This window comes from Trachurus japonicus, chromosome 15 (genome assembly GCF_045865225.1).
Source record: "Trachurus japonicus isolate A0001 chromosome 15, Traja_1.0".
Classification (NCBI taxonomy): Eukaryota; Metazoa; Chordata; class Actinopteri; order Carangiformes; family Carangidae; genus Trachurus; species Trachurus japonicus.
Window position 1 is genome coordinate 19590078 of NC_140921.1, and position 18419 is coordinate 19608496.

Consider the following 18419-nt stretch of genomic DNA (forward strand, 5'->3'; position numbering starts at 1 on the left):
TTTATCTTTCCAGTGACTCTTTCTTTGCATAGTTTCTTTAATCCCCCTGCTGATACAAGTGCTCATGTCCCAGAGGCTCCTCACAGCCTCCTCTGTGGGCATCAATCTTACTGTGTACAACTTCAGGGCTTGCTTTTTCCTCAGCTCATTTTCCACCAGAAACTGACTTTTCATAACTGCTCCACTAAAAAAGTTGCACCACTACAAACTTCTATATATTTTTAGGAAATTTCTCCAGCTGTCGTGTGTATTTATGACACAGATAATGGCTGCGGCACTCTCTGCACTCGAGAGAGAGAACTTCCTAATATGTGATCATTTTGCTTTGGATCATTTGTATTTGCGCCAGCGTTTATGTCTCCCACAGATCACCGACACCCCTCTCATCGCAGTGATTATAATCTACAGCAATCTAATATACATAAAGAAACAACGTTGTGTCAGTCTCTAATTAAACTGTTTAACAAGGGTAATGAATGCATATATAGTTTAAATTAAGCTTAAAAAATTGATATTACTTTCAACAAGATTGCAAAAACAATTAACACCTTACACCAAATGAAAATGGCCCCATAAAGATGGTAATACCTTGCTACAAATACCCTAGAGGTAGCGCAAAGGAGAGTCAAATCAAAAGAAAATCTCATTTGAAACGTCCCATGAGTTCGGCTCATTATTCTGTGCGCATAGACTTTGGCCTATGAGGGCAGCCAGTGCTGGAGCAGCCACTAACTTCCAGTTGATTAATGAGGCAACTGCAGCAGGGAGGTAGAGGAAGCACAAGCTACACAGAACTCCCAAGAAGCTGATGGGACAGGAGGACACCATGACTATGCGGAAAGCACCCAGCGGAGTCTGCTTACTTGAGAGAGCAGCGGCAATTAAAGCAAATTAGATAAAAGCTGGAAAAGGCAGAGGGTGTGTGTAACTCACCATTTTGTTTCTGACGTGAATTATATGAATTATCCACCTCAAACTACGCAAGAGTAGATATTTTTCTTTTTTTCTTACAATGCCGACTGTTACTGGTTCAGTTATTCACTGTTTCTCAGCTGCAACTTGCATTTTATAAAGAGATGCATTGTGTTTTATTAAATAAAGAGGGCTAAAGCCAATGGAGTGAGTTCTCTTAACATACAGTGAAAGAAGAGTTCTTATGTATGAAATGGGAGTAATATTCTAAGAAACAAATGTCAAATTTAAAGGGATAGTTCACCCAAAATTCAAATTTCACTCATTATCTACTCACCCTCATGTCGACTAAGAGCTGTGAGAGTTTTCAGAGTCCTCCGTGCCTTCTCTGAGTTACGGAGGGGTCCACACAGCAGTATTTGTCCATATAATGGTTGTGAAAGGGTACCACTTTTCTTCATCCAAAAAGACACACCAAAAAACATCCAAATACCTCCATACCGCTCGTCTGTAATGTCCCTCTTGTATTGAAGCCCCGACATTAAAAATTGTTCCGCCGGTCAGTGCAAATCTCGTGTGATTTGCACTGACACAGGAAGAGCAGTGAACTGAGACACTGAGAGCTTCCGCTACAAACAAACTTAAAATATAGACTTATTTAATTTTTTTCAGAACAATTTCTCATGTCGGGGCTTCAATACAAGAGGGACTGTGACGGTGTGAGCCCCACACTGTCACTTTAAGGACCTATGACTCCTGACAAGGGTGCACACTTGTCAGGAGAACGTGATGGTGTCCTTAATTGCTTCCCAGTCACCACACCTGAGACTGGTTATGTTGTGATTGACTGGGTGCCACCATCTCAACATCTGTTGGCACTTCCTTAGCAAAAGTAGAAGTAAAGCAATATATTATATGCTGTATTTAGAGCCATGTTGTTGTGTTATTGTGTTTGTGTGTGTTAGGGTGTTTGCATGACAATTGTTTAAAGGCAGGGATTGTTTGCAAATTATTTTTCCCCCCTGTCAGTGAACTGGCCCATTTATAGTGGGAGGGGCCAAGTGGTTAAAAGGGGGTGAGCTGAGGCTCGGTTCTCTCTATGCTGCCAGTCTGTTGAGGTGGAGGAGTAGGCCCACAACTGTCTCTGAGGAGGTAAAGTTTATTTGTTTGATTATTAAGTCATGACTGTAATTTTAATTTGCTTTAATTTGCCATAGTTAATTGATTTGAGTTTCTTAATTCTAATTCCTTATTTCAATTAATATATTCAATGTGTTTAATTGTGATTACTTATAGTTTTCTCTCTTTTTACAGACTATGTTGGTCTCCTCTGTTATTGTTCAGTAAATCACTTGGGTGAATAAACCTTGTAAATCTGATAAACCTGAAGCGTGTCTTGCCATCCTTCTTATGTTAACCCGGGTCAGAGGCCATCCACTACCCATACCTGAGGCAGAGGTGTGACATTTGGTGGCAGTGGTGGGATGGCAAGCCGCAGGGTTTATACAAAGAAGTCTGGCAGAGGGAGACGAGGTTTACGATCTCAAGTGGCAGAGTTGGTGACAATGACAGAGGAGGCTGAAGAGGAGGCCATACCTAGGGCCCACCAACGCACTGTCCCTCCCATCGACCTTTCTGTTGAGGAAAGTCCCCGCATGCCTCTTCCCACCCCAGCGCCCAGAACTGAATTACGGCGACTTTCCACACCGGCTCCTCAGCCACGCCAACCCCTGGACCCCAGTTCTACTCCACAGTCCAGTGAGTCCATGCAGGCTGTGGGCCCCACTGACATGCACCTACGACACGTCCCCAAGCTGCTCCCTTTCCAACAAGGCGAGGACATTGAAAACTTCCTGGTGCGCTTTGAGCGCATAGCCCGCACCTGGGGCTGGCCACAGTCGGAATGGGCCTGCAGACTGGTCCCTCTCTTGAGTGGGAAGGCCCTCGATGCCTACTCGTCAATGGATGAGGACTCTTCCAACATCTATGCCCAACTTAAAGACGCACTCCTTGCCAAATTTGATATCTCTCCTGAGACCTACAGACTGCAGTTCCGGTCAACACACGTGCCCCTGGGTGAGGCGCCCAAAGAGACTTATAACCGACTCAAAGGACTGTACAGGAGATGGGTCAAACCTGAGCAGCGGACAAAGGAGGAAATCGCGGAGGTGATGATCCTGGAGCAACTTCTGCGTATGCTGCCAAATGAGATGAGAACCTGGGTCAAGGAGCATGAGCCAGAAGATGGGGTGACTGCTGCCAAGCTTGCTGGCCAGTACCTCAATGCCCGCAAAGGTTTGACACCCCCACGGACAAATACCAGAGCTGCTGGAGACAGGACCCGGGAGTACCGAATGGGTGGCCCCGTGAATGTGCAAGGTACTTTGAGAGAGACAAAGGACAATTACCGAGCGGGTGGCCCAGTGAATGTGCAAGGCACTTTGAGAGAGACAAGGGGGGGTGTAAAACCGGGCCCAGCTATGGAGCTCATATGCTACTATTGCCAACAGCCAGGGCACCGAGCCTCAGCCTGTCCCTTGAAAGGCCCTAAGCTGTCCAGCTTTTGTCATGTTCCTCATCCATCCGGTTCAGTTTTAGGACGGCCATCTGCTGTAGAGATGATGTCTGAAGCTGAACTGGAACCGGACACTGAATCCATCCTTAAGTCGGTGCTTGTTAATGGCCATCAAGTGCAAGCTCTACTTGACACAGGTAGCTCCATGACCCTCCTTCACCGTTCCTTTGCTTCTCTTGGTCAACTTGATTACAAGCATGCCACTGCCATCCAGTGTGTTCATGGGGATCAGAGAAGATATCCAGTGATGGATGTTACAGTCGTCATTGATGATCAGGCTTTCTTACTCCGTGTTGGAGTCCTTGAAAACCTGCCCCATGACATGATCTTGGGAAGAGACTTGCCTATTCTGCCTGATCTTATTTGCAGAACACGCCGGTGGCAAGAACAGTCCTGTTCAATCACAGATGTTCCCGAGGCTTACCCAGTCCTTACCCGGTCCCAGACGGTCAAACTTGGGCTGGAGCCTCTTCCTGACTTGGATCCCTCTCTATGTCAGGGTGGCCATAAAGGGCCCCGGAAAAGCCGGCACCAGCGTCGCCTGGAGAAGATCCAAGGTACTCCTGTGTTTAGTGTCCTTCCCAACTCGAACTCCGACGGAAAGTGGCAGGTACCAGAGGCCATCCACTACCCATACCTGAGGCAGAGGTGTGACATTTGGTGGCAGTGGTGGGACAGTTGTGGGCCTACTCCTCCACCTCAACAGACTGGCAGCATAGAGAGAACCGAGCCTCAGCTCACCCCCTTTTAACCACTTGGCCCCTCCCACTATAAATGGGCCAGTTCACTGACAGGGGGGAAAAATAATTTGCAAACAATCCCTGCCTTTAAACAATTGTCATGCAAACACCCTAACACACACAAACACAATAACACAACAACATGGCTCTAAATACAGCATATAATATATTGCTTTACTTCTACTTTTGCTAAGGAAGTGCCAACAGATGTTGAGATGGTGGCACCCAGTCAATTACAACATAACCAGTCTCAGGTGTGGTGACTGGGAAGCAATTAAGGACACCATCACGTTCTCCTGACAAGTGTGCACCCTTGTCAGGAGTCATAGGTCCTTAAAGTGACAGTGTGGGGCTCAAGGCCCGGTGGTCCGTTTCCAGGTCTAAGGTCCGTCCCAGAAGATAATAGCGTAGGCTGTCCAATGCCCACTTGATGGCCAGGCATTCTTTTTCTACAGCCGAGTACCTGGTTTCTCTGGGCTGTAACTTTCGGCTTAAATAGAGAAGTGGTCGTTCCTCACCCTGTTCTCCTTGTGCTAGGACAGCGCCGAGACCCACACCCGAGGCATCAACTTGAACAAGGAATCTCTGGGTGAAATCCGGGCTTTGCAGGACAGGTGGCGAGCACAGAATAGCCTTAAGGTTATTGAAAGCAGCTTCACATTCGACAGTCCATTTCACGGGATTGGAAGCATTTTTTAGGGTCAGGTTGACAAGGGGAGCTGCAATGGTAGAGAAGTGGGGCACAAACCTCCTGTACCAGCCCGTTAGGCCCAGGAAAGAACGGACCTGCTTCTTCGTTCGAGGTCTGGGGCTGGTTTTGATGGCCTCCATCTTGTCCACCTGAGGATGTATCTTCCCATTACCAAGGTGGTATCCTAGGTAGGAAACCTCTTGTTTTGCCCACTCACATTTCTGGGTGTTAAGTGTGAGTCCTGCAGAATGGACCCTCTCAAGGACTTGGTGCACGTGGGACAGATGGTCTTCCCAAGAAGAACTAAAGACGACCACGTCATCAAGATAGGCAGCACTAAACTGCGCATATCCCTGTAGAACCCGATCCATTAACCGTTGGAATGTGGCCGGAGCTCCGTGGAGCCCGAAAGGCATAACAGTGTAATGGTAAAGACCGGTTGGGCTACGGAAGGCAGTGTATTCCCTGGACTCCTTCTCCAACGGCACTTGCCAATATCCCTTACACAAGTCGAGGGTGGTAATAAACACAGCTCTACCCAGCCTTTCGAGAAGCTCATCAATGCGTGGCATTGGATAAGCATCGAATTTAGAGACAGCATTTACCTTGCGTAGGTCATTACAGAGCCGGATGGTGTTGTCTTTCTTGGGGACAAGGACAATGGGATTACACCACTCACTGTCTGACGGTTCTATGACTCCAAGGTCAAGCATGGTCTGGATCTCAGTGTTGAGTGGCTCCACCAATCTCTCAGGCACTCTGTAGGGGCGCTGGCGGATAGGAGAGGGGTTCTTTAAGCGGATGACATGCTCTATCAGAGGTGTTTTCCCTGGCTTCCCACTGAACAGCTCAGGGAACTCCTCACACACCTGCATGAGCTCAAGAGCAGACTGTGCCGGCAAGTGGCTAAGATCTGGTGGCTGGGTGGTGGTCAGCATGGAAAGATCAGTCCCCTCTACAGTCTCATCCGTCTCCACCTCACGAGCCAGCATTACCTTCTCCCCTTGCAACTCCATGCTGGAAGGGTTTGGACTGGTTTGGGCCACATCAGCTCCCCCTGTATGGCCCCTTCGTTCCTTCCATTCTTTCAGGAGATTAATGTGGTACACTTGTGACATCTTACCCTTATCCGGGTGTGAAACCTCATAGGTGACAGGACCAATCCTTTTGACCACTGAATAGGGCCCTTGCCATTGAGCCAGCAGTTTATGGCTGGAGGTTGGAAGCAACAACATCACCTGCTGACCTGGCTGTAGCACCCGCTGGCGAGCCTTCTGGTCATACCAGCTCTTCTGCCTTAGCTGGGCCTTCCCCAGATTGTGCCTTGCCTCTGCTCGGTATTGCTCCAGCCGGTCCCTCATCTGCAAGACATAAGAAAGAACACTTCTCGGTGCAGTTTGCTTACCCTCCCAGGATTTCTTCAAAAGGTCCAAAGGGCCCTGAATAGGGAAGCCGTAAAGAAGCTCAAAGGGCGAGAACCCGGTAGAGGCTTGGGGTACCTCTCGATAAGCAAACAGGACAAAGGGGAGCCATTTGTCCCAGTCTCTACCGGTATCGCTGACGAACTTCCGCAGCATGGACTTCAGCGTTTGATTAAACCGTTCCACTAAACCGTCCGTTTGTGGATGATAGGGAGTGGTGCGGATACCTGTGATGCCAAGCTGTTTGTGAAGCTGCTTCATGTGCTGGGAAGTGAAATTGGTACCCTGATCGGTAATTATTTCATCCGGGATACCCACTCGGGAGAAGAACTGGACGAGGGCATCGATGATTTTCGGCGTCTTGATACTCCGCAGAGGGAAGGCCTCAGGGAACCTGGTTGCATAGTCACAGAGAACAAGAATGTATTCATGACCAGCACTGCTCTTTTCAAGGGGTCCAACGATGTCCATTGCAATCCTCCGAAACGGGGTATCAATTGCCGGAAGGGGGAGTAATGGGGCCTTCTCTGGTCGCCTCGGTGAGGTCTTCTGGCACCGCGGACAGGTTTGACAGTACTCAATGACATCTCTCACCATTAGCGGCCAAAAGAATCTGGCCCGGACTCTAGCGAGAGTCTTGTCTTGTCCAAGATGACCTGCCCACGGGATGGAATGAGCCAGGTGTAGGATTAAAGGCCTACAACTGGAAGGAACAACCAACCGGTTCTCTGGCTGATCTGCCACATACAAGACTCCATCCTCAAGCAGGTATTTCTCACCTTGGTCTGGCTTCCGAGTGGTCTCCAACTTCCCCACCTTCGCCAGCAGGGGTGCCAGGGAGACATCAGCTTTCTGTAGCTCTCGGATTTCTGTAGCTCTCGGATGTCCTCTGTCCTTCTTATGTTAACCCGGGTCAGAGGCCATCCACTACCCATACCTGAGGCAGAGGTGTGACAGGGACATTACACAGACGAGCAGTATGGAGGTATTTGGATGTTTTTTGGTGTGTCTTTTTGGACGAAGATAAGTGGTACAACCATTACAGTATACAGTATGGACAAATACTGCTGCACGGACCCCCCCGTAACTCAGAGAAGGCACGGAGGACTCTGAAAATTCTCACAGCTCTTAGTTGACATGAGGGTGAGTAGATGATGAGTGAAATTTGAATTGTGGGTGAACTATCCCTTTAAGCTAATTAAGTCAGATATAAAAGAGGGAGAATTATTTCAAAGTTTGTATTCGCTATGATGTACTTCTACGTTGGCTGTAAAACACATGAACTCTTTGTTGATGTTGTTTATCAGAAGGAATCCAGTAGTGCATGCATTCGCTATTCAAGGCATACAGGAGGATAAAGGCAAAGGCAGATTGCTCCTCTTAAAAGATTCAAAGCATTATCTTGTTATATTCTTGTTTCAGCGTTAAATAAGTTCAGAGTTGTTGTTGCTCTCTGAAATGTATACCCTTGAATCCCCATACAGAACACAAGCTCCATTAAAACAAAGAAAGGAACACAAAAAAACAACAACTTCTCCTTCTTCTGGATGGCCTTAATCTGCTCTTGTAAAAGCAGATGCCAGACGGCACTAGAAGTAACCTTGAAACCACATCTCCAAAATAATAAGCTGAAAGCATGGGCTTGACTCGGGAAAGGCGAAGCTATGACACTTCAAGAATGCTGCCAGGACAAATTGTGCTCCACACAAAACAATGAATCAGTGTGAGGAGCCACCTGGAGTTTTTTACTCCAGGAAGCTCATTGCGGGGATGTTTTTACAGCAGACAGTGATATCCAGGGCAGATCGGGGACTATCCAGGTCTTGTAACCCATTTGTGTGCGATACCCATTAACCTAACTGTATTTTACTGGAGCAAATGAGACTCATTACCTAAATAATGGGTGAGGCGATAATGTCTCATAAACTAGCTCACCAGATCAGTACACGAGCCCTCGCTAACTTCGACTAAATCACAGGGCCAGGAAACAATTTGGCTGCCGATGAAAAATAGAGGACTGAAGTGTATTATTAGCTGAGTGCACCACTGAAACCACAAGTGTAACACAAACAGAATTTAGTAGGATAAGAAAGTATAGAAATCTAAGAGAACTAATGGGAAAACCTCTTCCACCCAAGGTACATTAAATAATAAAATATAAAATATTACGAATGCTGCTTTTTAGCCATGTTTTACATTGGTTCTAGCGAGCTCACAGAAGGTGGCCGGTATCAAAGGTCCTATTTAATATGCTCAGCAGAAGCAACATATAATAAATCACACTATAATTGATCGCTGTAAACCTTTTGTTTGATCAACTGCGACATGCTCAGTTAGCCAGATGTTTAGCCCTGGCTTTTTTACAACCACATGTCACTGGTCGTAACATGAGGTATTTGATTTGAAGTGGCCACTTCATATATTATAGTGACAAATCCACAACCAAGTGGGATCGGGCTTAAAGCCCATAAGGAAATGCTGATCTTTTCATGATGTATGGCTTTTGTAGTTTCCAGCTTTGACCTTTCCGAAGATAGTTGCCCCTGTGAGGCAAATGTGCATCTGAGAGCAGGATGCGGTGAGATCTCTGTCGCTGCCTTTGTTGTACGACGTCAATGGTGGAGAAAAGAAACAGAAAAAGATTGTCTGCGTATGTGCTTCGTCTGTCAGGGATCAAAAGTGTGCGATAACACTCAAAGAACAGGTTCTCATCGTCATAGTGACAGACGATCCATTCGTACTACACCAACAACCACTTGAGTAAGAGCATCTTACCACAGACTCCTGTGTCACAGATGCATTTGAAGGACGTGGGCGACACTTGAACACACGTCCCGTTTTCACAAATCCTGTCACAGTTTTCTTTCCCAATGACTTCAGAGCAGTTAACCCCTGAAACAAATGGAAAGTCAGTTGAGTGTTGAAACCTGAAACACAGAAACAAAAACCTGTGCCTGGATTGAAGTTTTTTTTTTCCACATGCACAGAACTCTGCTGCTATTTATTTGGATTCCTAATTGGAAAAAAATGAAAATTAAATAATTACTGTAGATATACTGCTGCAAGAGAGTGTGCTGGCAGCAAAGAGATTAAGAAAGAAGTCATTTAGAATGCAAGCTGTTTTAATATTAATTGTGTTTGCATTACGTCTGAGTGTCGGGGCTTTTGCTGAATAACATTATATGTCCAATAAATATATAATTAAGAACACAGCTTGATTCTGTTTTAAGTTTCTTTTATATTCTTTAAAATTGAGTGAAATTCTATGACAAGCATCAATCAGATGTTACAAAATATTCAGGAAGGTAGGTTTCTCTGAGGAGATGGTTTTCTTTGATGTGGACGTACCTCAGCACATCAAATAATATCTGATTCAAGACAGTTTCATTGTACAACAAAGGTAAAAATAAAACCACTGAAGTGTAATAACAGTTTTTGATCCAGTTCTAATTCAAATAATTTAAGAGAGGTTCACAAATGGGTTTTGTCCTTACCTGTAAAATGTGGAGGACACAGACATTTATATGTTCTGTGGTTTGGATCTGTGGATCCATTGCTCAAACAGACTCCTTTGTTTTCACAAGGGTTATCCAAACAGGCATCAAACTTTTCACAGAACCTCCCAGAGTAATGGTGGTGGCATCGACAGTGGTACGCGCCCTCCCAGAGGTCTGTTTGACAAATACCGTTCCCTGAACAAAGTCGAAGCAGAGGAGAACCCTGACAAAGTTGCGTTTTAACAGACACATTCAGCCTTAAGCCAAGCTTGCACAGCTGCGGATCTCCCTCATGCAGAGCGATGAAGTAATGATGACCTGGAACGAGCCACTTGGCCTCCGTTTGCGCGCTTTCATTTATATTGTGGGGGAAAAGGAACTGATCTTTTATCTGACCACGTGCAGAGCAGCTCTCAAAGTCGTGTTTTGAAACGTTGAGGAGTCTGACGCCGTACAACTTGAGCGTTTCATCAGCAGACATCAGCAGTCTGTCTCCGTGTTGCAGCTGAAGCGGGCATATCTGTGGGAAGCCGGGAGGGTGCCCGCTCGACTCGTCCCCCCCCGGAGAATCCCAGCACTCGGAGACGCTCGTGCAGATGTTTCCTACGAGAGTCCAATTCATTTGGACTGTGCGTTGTTTCAGGTGCCATTCAAGTGAAGCCTGTCTGTTGCAAACTGTCTGGCAGCGGATCGTGCCCGCAGCCACAAAGAAAGCAATCAAGTGATACAATGATGCTCCCATGTTTCCTCTCTCGTACTATTTCATCCAAATCAATAGGGGACTTTCAAAGCTGACTTGTGTCATCTGGTGAATAGATGAGGGGAACACGTTGTATCCTTCTTCATGAGATGCACTTCCACATTGTCCACATGAGGAATGACCTTGGGAAAACAGAGATATTTGAAGTTAATGAAAAAGGAGTTGACTTTTTATAAAACCTGGCATGCTTTTTACCCCCCATGACTATATCTTTAAAGTTTAAAATATGATTAAAGTACAACCAGAGCCCACAGTGCTATCATGAAGATTTTACTTCATTGTAACACATAGACTTGTGGCTTCAGCGAGTCTAGCAGAGCTGTCATAATCATGTGCAGTGCTGCTGACCACCAAGTGTGTCACAGCAGCCTCGGCCTCCCCGAGGTTCCTACAGAGAGTGACAATGTCAGATAAAATATTCTCTCTCCCCTGTCGGTGCCTGATACCTCAGTGTCAGGCAGTGAGATGAGTTAAAGCAGACAGCATTGTCTTTTTCCCTCAGGCCCTTTTTATACGTGTGCACAAGATAAAACAACAAAGTAGAGAAGCCTCCCTGCAAGTGAAAAACTCTGCTCCTTGATCAGCTCACAAGGGCTGATATGAATAACTGCACGGTGATAAGTAATAAAACGCTGAATATGGAACACCAATATCAATAAAAGGAGGAGTGATAAAGTGAATGAGATTGCAAGTATTGTCAGGAGGGCTGTGTGGGCACCTCCAAGACCTGATTTACATACGACGAGGTTCACCATTGTGCTTCACTGAACAAAGCGGAAAGCTGTCACCTGATCTCTAAAGAAAACAATAATGAAAACTCAAATGTGTAATTGGTTTGTGTGTGTGTGTGTGTCTGTGTCTGTGTACGCATGTGTGTGTGTGTGTGGATATAACATGTCTTTCTTCTTTTCTTAAGGATATATACTAATCCATTAATACCATTAATTTTATCATTAATACCAATTTATATTTTTTATTTGACTTATTCGAAGCTACTATGATCAAATTACGATTGAATTTTAAAAAGACCAAACACATACAGAGAGTACTATCACCTCTGCTCTACGGAGCCGTTTAATGACTGTCATTTTTACAGCTCATTGTTTTTGTTTAATGCTAGCCTTCTTAATAAGCGTCATGTTCAGGAGGCAGTAGTTTTCACTGACCTTTGTTACATCTGAGCACACTGCGTTTGTTTTGGTCTGAGGTGTTGTTCCATAGTGCAACATTGCTGCAGTGATGATCATTTGCAGAATGTTCCATTTCTATGTCCTAGACTAGGTAGGCAACAATAACAATACTTGGCAGAGCAACATAAAACCATGGAATGGGATAGATACAATATGTCACCACATCTTCACTTCACAAAAATGTGAAAATAAAACACAATAAACAAAAAGACTTTCAACCAGGACCAATTTCAAATAACATACGGCAGACTTCAGTGAAAAAAAAAATCAAATTCACAAAAACTAACCTGGATCTGCCCCAAAATGTAATATGGTTCTCTCTGACCCATGCCCCATCAGTCCACTAAGTTCAGGGCAAATTGGTTCAGTACTCTTTGAGTAATCCTGCTGACAAATAAACACAGCGGGGAAAAAATAACTTCCTTGGCGGAGGCAATAAAACTGCCAAGAGTCATATAAAGAATAACATCCATGAAACAACCCAAAGTGGCACCTAAAAGCCAACCTAAAAGAAGTCCAAATCAATACAGAAATGAATGGAAAAAATAAACTAAAAAGACCATCACCAGATTCTAATATGCCCAAACACATTGTCAGCCAGAGCAGGTTCTGCGGCTATGGAAAGTATATACTGTAGTAGCAGTGCTGTTGACTGACATCCTTTGCCCCTCACTAGCAATGAAATTGAGGCAGGAGGTCACGGCTGATACCGCATATAGAAATTGGACTTGGACACTGCATATTATTATTACAGTTATTTTCACCTCATATACCAACCATAACAACATTTTGGTCAGCACACAGCCTTCCTGTCTCACAGAGATCTGTAATCCAAAGTTGGAGCGAGGAGACATCTGGGATAAAAAGAGGACCATCTTATATCACCACGCATGTGACAGCAAACTGGCAATGTCAACAAGCAGCATGAGTAATAGATCGATTCTAGAGGAAACAATGTGGCCAGGGGAGAAAAAAGAAATTGCAGGAGGAGGAACGGCCCTGGCAGGGATTTTTTTTTCTTTCCAATTTCCACAGAAATTTAGCAATGATGCAGCAAGCATGCAAAGCTGAGTTTCCTCTAATACGCTGCTGCTAATTTGTTTACAGTCCAAAGTAAGATATTTAGAGGCTGTTTCGACTACACAGTTTGCATGATGAATGCAATTTAGACCCTAAAGCACAATCATCCTTCTTAATTGTGTGGTGCTTCAAATTCATTTAATCTGAATCACATTCAATACCAATTCGTGCTATTACAGCGATCTATATGCCAGGCTTCCACTTAAACACACAGAGCACAGGCTTTTGTGGGATATTAAGACACCTTAGAGGTATTGATCAGCTGGGATTAAAGTGCAGGCCGTACACAGGGGTGGCTCAAGTAATAAGGGGCACAGGGTCAGAAGCAAGGTCATGTACGTAGGGGTCAACTATTTGTCTCCTTTGGCCTCCTGCTTTCATTATTGCTCAGTTCAACCCACGGTTTAGGATGCCAATCACGCAGGCGTGCAGAGGGCAATGGATCAAGGGAGCTGTGTAAATCCTTGGTTGACTGATGACTGAGAGACGACAAGAGGACACAACAAATTATCACATCAAACTGGTAGGGCCCACCCACATGTCCCTCCTTGTCCATCATACAACACATAATAGACCACAGTGGCTGAAAAGCTTGGCTGATTAATCAATTAGATAATCAAGACACAATTAAACTGGAAAATCTAAGATAATTAGTTGTTTTACATCTCTTGTAATTTTTATCTATATGCTAAAAAGTAAACTAAATATATTTGCATTTTCAACAAGTATTTAGACGGAAAAGACTAAACATTTTATACTCAAAACAATTCATCAAATAATCATGAATGAGATATGGTAATTAATCAATAATAAAGGGACTGGAATAATTGACAGGCACAGCCCTATACGCATAAATTCATGTACAAATACAGTAAGCCTTTGCTGGGTTATTTCACATGACAACTGAGTACAGTAGAGAATGTAATCTAGGCTGCATCTGAAAACAGTTGCTAACTCACCATCTGAGAGAAAGATTACGTTTTTTCCTCTCTCTCTCTCTACACAAGTAGCAAAGTTTGGCTCATTAAGCCGTCAGCACAACGACAGTGATGAAGATGTTGGTTAGCGAGCGAGGCACAGTTGCTAGTTACAGTATAATGGCACTTGTGCGAGAATGAGGACGCGCAGGTGTAATTTTGAGGCAAACATCGTTGGGATAAATAGTGCAAGCCTCCTTGTATATGTAAATTTCTCATTATGATGTCCTTGATTCAGAACTTCTCAGACCCTGACAGCTGCAGTGGCTGAATGTTGTTGAAGTTTGCCGTTGTGATGTATGGTGAGTGTACTGTATTGTTGTTTCTCAGGGACCAGGGAATAACTTCTCGGAAATTGAATAGAAAGTATCATTTAAAGTTATGAACCTCCTACACCTAGATCTGCTGCTTTTTGGCATACACCCTGAGAACATCAACAAAGAAAGTGTCTTGATGTCAATGAAGCTGCGGAAAATATTAAATCAGAAACAAAAAGCTAATCATCACAAGAGGTTTGACAAACTTTATGACTTTATGACTGCCAACAAAGAGTCCTTGGTCTTTTTTTCATTTTTTAATACTAACAAATAACTCGATAGAGCAGGAACAACATGACATAAGCGAGCCAATTCTTTCCGAAAAGCCGGTCCTTTTCTCTGTGAAAGGGGAAACAATCTTTTGGAAAGTTATTTCACCGGAACAAGTCTCACAGCAAGGTAAACACAGAGGCTTACAAATCAACTGGCACAGAACTCATTTCTCTGTCCACTCACTGTTAAACAGCCTATTTCTGATAACACTGTGTTGCCAAGTTTGGTGGATGGCATCCTATTTCAGAGCAGGTTAGAGCGGTAAACAGGTTAACCACCATCATTAAGCCCATTGGAAGACATTTACAAATTAAAACCACAAATATTATCATCATGTGAAAACATAATAACTCACATCCTGCAGCTAAACTTTGAATCTCTAAAAAAAGCTGTTTATTCTTTTGCAGTGTTTCTTTTTTTTTTATCACCAGCCGGATGCCACTGAGCCATTGATGTCACCGTGGAGACACTGGAGGACTGATTAGCCAAACACCAGCAGGCTGCTGGCCACAGCCGCTGTTGGACTGATCACTTGCGCTCCCTGGGCAGCTATGTGGATCATCACTAATCAGTTATAACACTGATGAGCATCCGGGCCCTGAAACCCTGAAAACCAACCCCCACATCAATATTCCTACTCTGAATGCAGTAATTAATGCCAATGGCAAAACTAATTTTGACTCACATCGCAGCATTGAACCACTAACATTCATTTACTGAGTGAAAACAAACACACAAAAAGTAGATCATTTTGGATTTATCTCAAAATAGAAACAGTGTGTTTCTGTTAACATGTTTACTCTCACATACAATAATAAAAATATATATTTCTTGGTTTCTTTCTTTGCTCTCTGTGACCCAAAGGAACATTTCAAAGAGTTGCAACTGCAGGATGTCTGAAAGACCACAATACCTCAAAGAAAAGAATAAGCATTGGGTTGAATTAGGCCAGATCCAACAGCAGCGCGGCAGCATGACTTCACCTCTATGAATTGCTCATTTTTGTTTGAGGCAACACCTTCATCAGTCACTAGCCCCCATGTAGTGTAGGCTAAAGTGTTTCCTGTTTATTTGGTGCTCTGGAGGGGAACCTCAATAAGGAAAGGTTGTGTGTCTTTGTTTTGTTCTGAACATTGTGCAGTGCTTCAGGGAATTGGGGTACACAGTCTCTCAGCCACACTGAGCCTTTGGAGCCCTGTATAAAGGAAACACAGTGGGTCTATGAGGCAGCGTGGTCATGTGACCCATGTTCGGGTGCTAGGTTAGGATGCGGTACCTCTGCAGAGCAGAAAATTGCTTTATGATTTCCTGACTGTGTGGGCAGGTCAAAGTATGAGCTAAATGTTTTTTTCATACTCACCAACACTGAGCTGGCTGCACCTTGGTGTTAACAGATGTGCCGGAGTTGGAAGAGTTGAGCTCTCTTCAATCAGTAAATTCACAAAATCTCTCACCTCTGTTCCTGGGAATCTCTAGTGCTCTCATTCATTACAGAATCACAAAATCAGTCAGATTTTTTCAAAGCTCTTATACTGTATGATCTGAAAGTTGGTAGAGATGGAGCAAAACAAAACATATCTGTACAGAACATACAGTACAATACAGTGTTATAAGGATCAACGGTAACACTTTACTTGACGCCTATCTCTATAACACATTATAACCATACTTATGAGGTATAATGCAGTTATAACACTGTATAACTACAGCACTAAAGCATTTTATCATGACTTATAAGGTCATTATAGTGCATTATAGTTATAGTTGGCTTATAAACGTGTATAGCTATCATTATAAACACTCATAAATTATCATAAGACTTTATAACAATAAGCATAACACATTATAGAGCATTATAACTCTATTATAATACTAAGACCTTATAAGCCATTATAAAATGCTCTATAATGTGTTATGCTTATTGTTATAGTTTTATGATAATTAATGAGTGTTTATAGTTATACATGTTTATAAGCCAATTATAACACATTCTAACTATATTAATAATGCATTATTGATGTGGTCATTGTCAGCGAGTTACTAACAATTATAACGTATTATAATACCTGACCTTATAAGTCATGATAAAATGCTTTATAGTGTGTTATGCTTATTGTTATAAAGCATTATGATAATTTACGAGTGTTTATAACTGTAGTTATACAGTGCTAAAACTGCATTATAACTCATTATAAGTATGGTTATAATGTGTTATAGAGATCGGCGTCAAGTAAAGTGTTACCGGATCAACCGTCTACCTATTTTATCATGGTTTAGAAACGATTTAAAAGATTTATGTGCTCTTGAAATGCAAAAGTACATAAGGGGCGCTGGTACCTCACAGTTTGTTTTTTGTCATGGAATAAAAGGAAAACAGGTAAAGTACCTGGAAGCCCTGAGGTCTCTGCTGATTACCTCTGCTGAGGAGGTTAAATCTCCAGCCCCGCATGTTTGTTTGTTTGTTTGTTATTTCAAAGGATGCCTCAAAAACCTGTTATCAGATTTCAATTACATTTGGTGGAAGGTTTGGCCATCAGCCAAGGAGCAAGTGATTAGTTTTTAGTGCCGATCCAGATCCAAATGTGGACCAAAGATTTAAACAACAACAAAAAAACACACACACACTCACACAGACAAGGTTTCTCTGGATAGTTTTCATACGGAACTTATAAAAAAAAAAGGAATTGGCATGTGTACTTCATGACTTTAACTATTTATAAATTGATGCCAGTTTCAAACACTTTATTTTCCACAGCCCATATCTAAAATTACGAAAAAGAAACTAAAGATTATGTATTCTCATTGAAAAGATTCCCTTTGTACTTTCTTGTTGCACCATACAATACATCTGATGACCAACACTACCTAGTAATAAAGACTTGAAATGTTTTTTCTGCTTTTTCATATTATATACTAATAGTTTCTCTCATGAGCCTAATTTACATCACAGATCTCATGAGGCTCTTAAACATTACATATTTTCTCTGGTATTACTGTAGCCTGCGTACAAAATAAAACAACTATAGACTGTAACAGGCTGTTCTTTCAGTTTCCAAATGGTCTGAGCAGGTACTGTAAGTCTGTGTATCACATTCTAATAGGGTCTTGATCATTTATTCTGAGCGAGTCTGTCTGTCTGTTAGAGTGAGGTGAAGCTGACAGAGCTTGGCCACAACACTACTGCTTCTTCTCACATATTCAAAGCTGAAGCCGGCCGGCAGCCACAGGGTCTGCATTAAACAACAGCTTAGCATTAAGCTCAGCCGACGCGTCTTCCCGCCCCCATTCTGCAAACGGTAGGCCCAGGATTTACTATGGACGGGTAATCTGACTAGTAAAGTGCACACATGTCCCATCTGCTGCCACACGCAGAGCGCCACAACCACGTCTCTGCTGCTTGACCATTACACTGTTAATGTTACATGTTTGTGTGAGTGTGTATACCAGGTTGGTAGGATGCATGCTCACCATTAAGCTGAAAGGGTGTTCCGCTCTGGGATGGTGACTTGTAGCATCGCACTGGAGAGTTTCTTATTCAGAGCTGATATGTGTCTGTCTCCCTGGGGAGTGTGACAGCTGAGCCATCTAAGCTCACAGAGGAGGAAACATGTTGCTGTAGAAATGTGATCAGACGCTGAGGGCTGAAGGCGTGCCTGCTTGCATAAGGAGATGGGGCCTCTGGGGCAGGGCAGGGCGGGGATACAGCCTGCCTGATTGATTATTTAATTAGGCTTAACTAAATATTCATTAGCCAAGCCAAGTTATTATCTTCTGTAAATAAGTGAAGCTCTCCCTGTAAATCTAAATGATTTTATATATAGTACCTGTGGGGTGAAAAAATAAAACATAAAAATAAAAATTGACTGGACTGGTCTAATCACTAAAGCGGATCTGGATTTACATTTAATAAAAGCCAAGACCCCAAAAACTACTTTACCCATTTATTTAACAAATTGATAGCTATTTCACGCATTACCTAGCAAATA

The 18419-nt window shown here is 43.4% G+C and overlaps 1 protein-coding gene across 1 annotated transcript in view; it reads right to left on the reverse strand.

Moving 5' to 3' along the window:
- eys (EGF-like photoreceptor maintenance factor) overlaps window positions 1-18101 on the reverse strand; it is a 158693-nt gene extending 140592 nt beyond the window's left edge. Inside the window, exons 1-3 of the mRNA XM_085800277.1 lie at window positions 17902-18101; window positions 9834-10718; window positions 9115-9231 (exon numbers count right to left, since the gene is read on the reverse strand). Of these exons, the coding sequence (XP_085656403.1) occupies window positions 9115-9231; window positions 9834-10578 (862 nt within the window). The 5' untranslated portion in view covers window positions 10579-10718; window positions 17902-18101. The remainder of the gene's footprint in view (window positions 1-9114; window positions 9232-9833; window positions 10719-17901) is intronic.
- Window positions 18102-18419: the final 318 nt, after the last annotated feature.